This window comes from Bidens hawaiensis, unplaced genomic scaffold (assembly GCF_021521415.1).
Source record: "Bidens hawaiensis isolate Kalapana, Puna unplaced genomic scaffold, B.hawaiensis_p1.1 tig00018213_1, whole genome shotgun sequence".
Lineage (NCBI taxonomy): Eukaryota > Viridiplantae > Streptophyta > Magnoliopsida > Asterales > Asteraceae > Bidens > Bidens hawaiensis.
Window position 1 is genome coordinate 465,356 of NW_027492752.1, and position 8,467 is coordinate 473,822.

Consider the following 8,467-nt stretch of genomic DNA (forward strand, 5'->3'; position numbering starts at 1 on the left):
CCTATTTAGATAAACATGTTGGGTATGTTTGGCAAAAAGCTTTTAAGAGTTTTTAGAGGCTTCAAATTTCAAGCTTTTAAGAAAAAGTTCATACTCAATTAAAAGCCTTGTTTGGTTGAAGGAGCTTGAAACTTTTAGGTCATGAGAAAACGCTTAAAACTTGAAGCTCCTACTAGTAGCTTTTAGAAAAAGCTACAAGCTTTTAGTATCTTAATTACATAAATAACCTTCCAAAATAAGTAATTTAATATTATTTTTTTAGTTATGCCCATTTTGATCATTTTATACATTTTATTAAAAGTTGCAGCTACTCTGTCAAACATCTAAATATATCTAAAAAGCTAAAGCTACCAGCTTCAAGCCACCAGTTTTCAGCTACAACTAACAGCTAGTTTTGCCAAATATACCCGTTAATTGCCTCACTCCATTTCATGCGACGATAAATGTGTTAGTACTATCCAGTAAAAAGCTGAAGTTCAACCCTCACAAAAGGAAAAAGGAAAAAGGAAAAATGGAAAATAAAAATTTGCTGTAAAAAAATGTTTTCATTTAACAACACTAAGGGTTTGGTTCAAATAAGAAGTTATATTTACCTAAGAAGTATAGGAAGGAAGGTATTTAGTCTACTACTCTATATTAAAACCCACTTATTTGTCCTCTTTTGATTGGTTTGTTTGCTTTGCAGTTTGAATAAACATAAAATCCAATGCCAAGCTAAGCAAATTTAGTGGTTCACAATCACATGCCTATATATTATATTTCATGATTAAAAAAAAAACCAATGTTATGGCATCAACAATACATTGAACAATAAACTAACTTTGGTAACAAAAGAACACATGATTCTTTCAGAAAAACAGAGGTAAGATATTCACATCCAAGTCCTTTACAATTAAACCCTAGTTCTATAACACCAACACAAGATACACTCAAACTATCATTCTTTATCACCACACCTATTCCAAACAAGTTGCATACACAACACACTGGAAGAACTATAACACCAATGAACACGTGCTATCGGTCGATAATAAAGAAAAAAAACGAAATGATTTTTTCATAATAAAAACCTTTTCATTCCCCTATTTTGCACCCCCGGATATACGGGTGGTCAAACTTTATGTATTTGACCCAATACGACCGATACTTTGTCATTGCCAACTCAAGCCACGGTTTCATGTTCCCGTTGTAGTGAATCACAGCTGCTTTCTTGATATCTTTTTTATCGATGCTTGGGTTGTACCCGAGCCCGAGCACATGCCATGACTTTTCAAGCGCATGAGTCAGCCCGTAAAATGTCATCAGTCCAGGTGGCAAAGTCCCAAGCTTCCATAAAACCCGATCTTCATTCTGATATCAACACAACCAGTAAAATATTTAAATAAAAATAGGTTCGAGTCGACTTCAGGTCAAACAAGTTAACACATTTAGCTAAACGGGCTGGATTTGAGTCGGCCTGGCTGGTTCGTGCCTTCACGGATTGACCCGTTTGACCTTATTTGTTATTTAAATATAATTTATTTTATGTCAAAATTTATAAATTAGAAAATAAATTTGCATCAACTATTAAAATTTAATCACGTTTTATATACACTTGTATTTAGGGGTGTGCATGCGTCGGTTTTGGCCTTTTGGGCTAAAACCGAACCAAAAACCGAAAAACCAGTGTGAGTTCTTGAAAACCGTTCAGCTTTGGTTTTTTCGGTTTTACCATTTAGGCTTTTACATTTTTGGGCCGAAATAGAAAATTGGCCCAAAACAATGAACTTTGGCCTCAACTTTTTTGTTAGTTAATCATTAATTTATTATTATACATTTGGGTTAAAACACTTGGATTACACCATTTTTTAAATTCTTCTAAATTACTTAACATTCAAAATTAAAAAAAGAAAATCCACACATTTGTTTCGGTTTTTATCGCATGCAAAACCGGAAGTGAACCGAACATTCCGTTTTAAACAAAATAAAACCAAACCATCAGTTTTTGTTCGGGTTCGTTTTTTTCAGTTCGATTGTTAGTTACAGATCAGTTTTGTTGTAAGACATTGAACTAATATGCAAAACCAAAAAAAATCTTACAAAATTTTAAAATAAAATTGGGTTAAACAAGTCATGTTCGTGCCAACCCACAAAAATTTGTGTTGCTTTCGGGTTCACGTGTCTGACACGACTTTCAAGAAACCTATTATGAGCTTACAGGCCATAAACTAATAAACCCTAATAACAACATATTAATAACTATAATCAACAAGACAAAAAAGATGATCAAAATAAATATCTTACCATGTTTTGCCACTTGTGGTAAATACCGGTTATATCCTTCTTCCACACTTCAAGGTCAAACATATTCATCCCATAAGCCCAACCACACGCATTCGGGTCAAAATTCCTTGCAATATGAGGATTTGAGAAATTCAAATACTTATCAAACCGGTGAAAGCTTTCTCCACACGTTTCAACCGCACCGTTGACTTTCCCGTTCAGGTCAACCTTCCATAACCCCGTTAAGTCCTTTTGGACAACGATATCGTCATCAAGAAACAATATTTTGTTTAGTTTGGGATAAACTTGAGGTAGATAAAACCGAAGGTGATTCAGCATTGAAAGATACTTAGGGTTTCTGTATTTTAAATTTGATGAACCCGTTGTTTGATGATCGGATTTGAAATAGTATTCTTTCATGGCTGCAGATTCTAGGTGTCTAAGAACTGGGCAGTAGGACGAGTTTAGCCACTTGAATTCATCAACATTTTCGACGTGGATCGTGGCTTTGCCCGGTGGATTCAGTAAAAACCACATATTCATTGCTCCAAAATTCAATTTATCAGAGACGAGATGGAAAACATGTTTCTCGGGGTTCCTGTATACAACACAAATTAAATCATTAGAATTAGAGGTGTAAACGAGCCGATCCGCCAGTGAGCTACTCAAAATCGGCTAGCTAAAAACTCAAATCGAGCCAAGCTTAAATGATTATTGAGGCTCGACTAATAAACGAGCCAAGCCCAAGCTTCACATATTGAGCTCGATCCGGCTTGTGAGCCTACACAAGCCGATCTGCTCTTGAGTTACTCGGGATCGACTTGCTAAAAATTCAAAACGAGCTGAGCTCAACTAATAAATGATCTGTGCCCGAGCTTCACATATCAAGCTTGAGCCGGCTGACGTGCCTAAACAAGCCTTTTTACCTGTATATGAACTTATCATAAAAGACATATTATATATAAAAACTATCATAAAATACTTATATTATATATAAAAACTATCACTATAACTATATATAAAAATAGTAGTAGAAATATATAATAAAATGATTAAATAGTTAAATAAAAAATAAATGAGCCAAATCCGAGTTTGAAAGACTACTCATGACATGAGCGCAGCTCGAACTATAGAGATAGAATACTAAACAAGACCTAAGTAAAATTTATACTTAAAAGGGGAAACAGGTCGAGCAGGCCAACCGGGGTGAAATTTGGGTATGCATTTTAACACTTACAGCCTCCTAAATAACATAGCCTTTTGCAATTATGCTTAATGCTTTAACTATAAATAATAAATGCACAAAAATTTTTGCCCGGTCATAAGATATGCTTGCATGCTTACTTGGATTATAGATTTATAGGTAATCAAAATTTTATCTTTCACAATCTTGCGAAGTATTTATGTTTGACAGTATATTCAAGAATCAAGATTAACACAAAAAGCTAACATAAACATATATACCTTAGCATTCTTGATGGTCGAATTCACAACTACTGATGCGGCGAGAACATTATCAGAAAACAGAGCATAATGATAAAGATCGGGATTCTCAAGATTCTCTCTCCTCGGGAATATTCTTTTCTCCACTGGAAGAAGATAATAATCAATTGTTAACCGCATTGATAAGCAATGAATTCCATTCGGGATTGTTTTCGCTGCTAATTGACTCAAAAACATGCTCTGCTTCTTCAAGCTTCTAACTTGTTCATCCGCTGATTGAAGCATAGCTCTCAGTTTCCCAGTAACCAACTTGCAGTCATAAAGCTGATCTTTTGCTTTCAACAGTAGTTGACCCATAGTTTTTATTTTCTCCCCGACACTACATATATGAGCCAAACCGAAGATATATTTGTTTATCTAAACACTAAATCTAATTATTACAAGAGGTGATAAGTTCCGAAAAAAACTTTATTTGAAAATATTTATTCAAATCTTTTTAAATATAGCAGTACAGGAGGTTGTAAATAGTAAAAAAATTAACAATTTAAGTGAGTTTAAACTGTTTGATAACTAAATATTTATTTCACTAGTTTGACCGATTATTAAATATAAACAAAATATAACCAAAATCCATCCTTTCGACAGCAGGCACCAACTGACCTGCGATTAAGATCAGCATCTGTAGTAGCATCGCCTAAAGCCCGTTGACTTTCTTTAAGTTGACTTTGTAGTTCACGTGCCAATTGCGTCTTGTTTTTCATTGTTGCAATGCTAACATAAACCCTAGCCATAATCATTTGATCTCGGAACAATCGTATAGTTGTGTCAATATTCTCATTATCATTCTCTTTTCTCCAAATACTGTACTTCCCAAGAACCGCAGAGTCAACCGACTTTGACCGCTCAATGGCTGCATTTTCAAGCTTTATGATGACATCATCATCTTTTTTCACTAAATCAGCCGCTCGAGTTTCACGTCTTTTATCTCTCAGTTGCTGCAAGAATGGTAAAATCATAAAAATGAGTAAATTCAAATTTTCAATCATGAAATAAAAAGTTGAAATTACAAGATTACCCTTCTTGCTAGTTTTGCAGGCGTATCGACCGATTGAGAATGATCATCCAAAATTTTCTCCAGTTTGCCTAGCGGGGTCCACTTTTTAGTACTTTCCGCTATCTAAAAGGAAAATAAAGATCACATTTCTTGCACAACAAAAGATATTATAATAATTACGAACCAATTCTTATAGCTTATACTAACCTCAGCGGGAATGGAATTATCATTAATGACATTTTCTTGCCCGGTAAATTTCCAAGAAGCCGATAAGTTGTTTTTTCTAAAAGAATCAAGGCTTAACGGTCCTAAATCTTCTGTGTTTGCCTTGATGACATCAATAACCTAAATTATATAAAGAGTAACAGATAAAAACATGAGATTACATTAATAAAATATGTTGGATGAACATTTTTTATATTTTGGCAGCATACCCTTTTTGAGAAAAGAGATCCAATGTGTTGTAAAGCCAGCTTTGCTCGCCAATCTACATCCTGCACATTTTGCTCAAAGTAAGTATCAAATTATTTGAAATGTAAATGAGAAATTAGAAATGAGAAAGAATAATATACTTGCTTGCTAATACTAGTTGAAATATCATTTTCATCTGCATAAGAATAAGATATTGAAATATTGAATAACTACAACACTATAAGAGAAATCAAACATACATTTGGTTCGCGAAATTTCTTCAGGGAATTGGAATTTATCAAAAGAATTGGAATTTCAAGGATTTTGAATTTAAGAGCGCATTTGGTTCGTGAAACTAATGCATTATCCGGCATCGAACGCGCTAACCATGGAACTCCGCAGACCAAAAGCACCCTTAATGATTAACTATACATAATGACCTTTATCCAAACACCCCCAAATTCACTAAAACCGTAAACCTAAACAACACCTCATGTCACTAAAACCACATTGAGTGGGCGTTTGGTTCGTGGAATTTATCAAAAGAATTAGAACCTATCAGACGCATTACCAACACTGGACGCATAATCAACAATGTACGCCTAATGCGTCATCCGGCATCACACGTGCTAACCACTCGCGAACCGAACACACCCTTATTTCCATACCTCCCCTAAAATTAATTCAATTTAAGCAAACAAAAACCTTAATTCACCCATTTCAAATAAACCATTAAATTACCAATTGAATCAGAAGAATAATGCATCCCACTGCCAAAGAAGAAGGCAAGAGGAGCAAGAAGTAAAAGCAAGACAACAACCCCAATTGACATCCAAGATCCACTCTTCCTACGAAGCACCACCCTTTTAATCGCCATTGATTAAAACCCTAACTTTATCATATCACATTGGCCAATTGGATGATGCATAAGCTTGATGTTGTCAAGTTAGATCTGATACGGGGTTTTGCTAATTGTTAATCTTGTGATGTGGGTTTTTGTTGATTTTGTGATTGTGATATTGTGTTCTTATTTTCATTGTTTTGTGTTTTTGTAACGTAACGGTGTCGTTTTCAATTATGGCATCGCCGACACTCTAGTCATTTTTTACTCTTTTTGATTGATGGTTTGTTGGCAATTACGTGTGGTCTAAATGTAGATGCTCCAAAATCAATCCATACTTTATCATATACACATTTTTTTATAGATCCGCAAATCGGATATTTTCAGAAAATGCAACCGGTTTATGGGTATGGGTAATAATAGTCAAAAACCAGGTTGGGTAAGAATTGATTTCGGGTATAGTCGAGTATTTGAGCGGGCTTGCCGGGTTTTTATCGGGTTTTGGGTAGGTTAGGGCCGGGGCCGGGTTGGGTCTGCTTCCTGGTACGATTTTTCTGAGTAACTGAAACCCGGTCCATACCCGCGGGTCGGGTTGGGTTATCACTAAGAACCATCAGGTCAGGTCTGGAACTGGTTTTCTTGCCATCTCTACATTTATTCCACCACTGACATGGTTGTAAATGAACCGAGCTGTAACGTCCCAAAAATTTCGGTTTAAATTTGACAACTTAGGAAAATTGAGGGACTTAAAATATTGGGGTATTTACATCTACCTATTCTAATAAAGTAAAATAACTGTTGACACTTGTAATTATATTAGTTAATTCTTACAATTCTTTTCCCTTCAAAACTAATATCTTAATTGACCATAATATATGTTATACTAGCTTTAGAACCCCGTGTATTACATGGTATAAGTTAATGTATAAATTACAATGAATTAATTTAATAAATAATTTAATATAAATAAAATAAAAGATAATTAATGTAAAAGCAATACCACTTGAAGCAGCATTTAAAATAATGAGGCCTTTAGATCTGAATGATATAGTTAAATCCTTTCACAAAAATGTTTTTCACTTCATACGTTAAACCTTAAATCATAAGCAACAAAAGACACCAGATTTACTTTTTGAACAGCTTTCATGATATCTTTATAAACACAATGTTGTTCAGCTGTCACAATAGTTTTATACTAAATATAAAAAATGAAAAAATTATCTATGATTTCTAAGACTTATTAAACATTGGATATTTGTAAAAAGTAAACAAAATTATTATAGTTTTCTTCAATATGAAGATGTCTCAAAAATTAAATGTTAGTGTATTCTTTAAACACAAATTCTTTTATATACATTTTAATTTTAAAGAAATATCTTTATGACATGTAATTATTGTATATATTAATATTTTTTATATTATGTATGTTTACAATATAATTTATAGCATTAATAATTCAATTGTAACACCTGTTAATTTTCGGTTTAAAGATTTAAAGTTTGTAAAGTATGTATATCTCTCGAGACTTAACCGACATTCCTCGGGAACCTTCTTGTCATCCCGGTACGTTAAATCATTTAAACTTTCCCTCAAGCTGCTATATCTTTCCAACTCTAAGGGCTAAAGTGTAACATTTTTTATTATAACACAAAACCCTAGCTCCCCCCTCTCCTTTCTGCGATCGGCACTCCAACAGCCTCCCCTACCCGCGATTTTCTTTTTTCCAGCCATCATTAGGGTCTAAAACTTCAATTCAAGGTTAGTTTTATGTTTCCCCAAGTCTTTTACACCTTAATTGATCATTATATCGCGCGTATTGATCGATAAATGGCTTGTTTTAGGTTAACCGGGTGGCTGTCCAATTGAGCGGTTTTGGGACTGTTTTGATTGAGGTTTTTACACAAAAATCTTCCTAGGTATGTCTAGTATAACATACTTTAAAACCATATTCATTGGTGTTCGTTTGATTGGTCAACTAGTTGTAGTTTGAAAGATTGTTTTCGGTTGACTAGAATGGTAGATTGTTGCGTTTAACGCGAGATATGAAGTAAGTGATAACCAATTTAGTTCGGATAGCTTCGGTTTAGTGTACGGGCTGTTGGAAAATGATTTTTATAAGTATTGGGGCTGAATTGGTTGTCGGTTACTCAAACGGGTCGGTACAACGCGCATTTGCGTTTATTGAATAGTTGGTGCGTTGTACTTGCGAGTTACTGACCCATTTGACTCGTGTAGCATCGTGTGGACTTGTTGGCTGTGAATTTATCATATTGGGTCCACACGGGGCTGAGTTGGATGTTAATTGCCTAAACGACTCTTAAATGCGCGTGTTAGTATCACCTAGTGCTTCCGGGGGTAATTTGGGAATTCTTTATTCCCAGGAGTATCTAAGGGTCGTGCTGGTGAATGTAAGGCCCCGGGGGCTGTTATGATTGAGTTTGATGAGGTCGAGGCTT

General features: G+C 34.6%; 1 protein-coding gene across 1 annotated transcript; it reads right to left on the reverse strand.

Moving 5' to 3' along the window:
* Positions 1-823: 823 nt before the first annotated feature.
* Positions 824-6,047, reverse strand: LOC143555610 (polygalacturonate 4-alpha-galacturonosyltransferase-like). The gene is made up of 10 exons (XM_077045130.1): positions 5,912-6,047; positions 5,839-5,843; positions 5,332-5,400; positions 5,194-5,253; positions 4,967-5,104; positions 4,781-4,882; positions 4,366-4,700; positions 3,719-4,084; positions 2,284-2,860; positions 824-1,350 (listed from the first exon to the last, which is right to left on the reverse strand). Exons 1-10 carry the CDS (start codon positions 6,045-6,047, stop codon positions 1,075-1,077), a joined length of 2,064 nt encoding a protein of 687 aa, XP_076901245.1. The 3' UTR covers positions 824-1,074.
* Between the last annotated feature and the right edge of the window lie 2,420 nt (positions 6,048-8,467).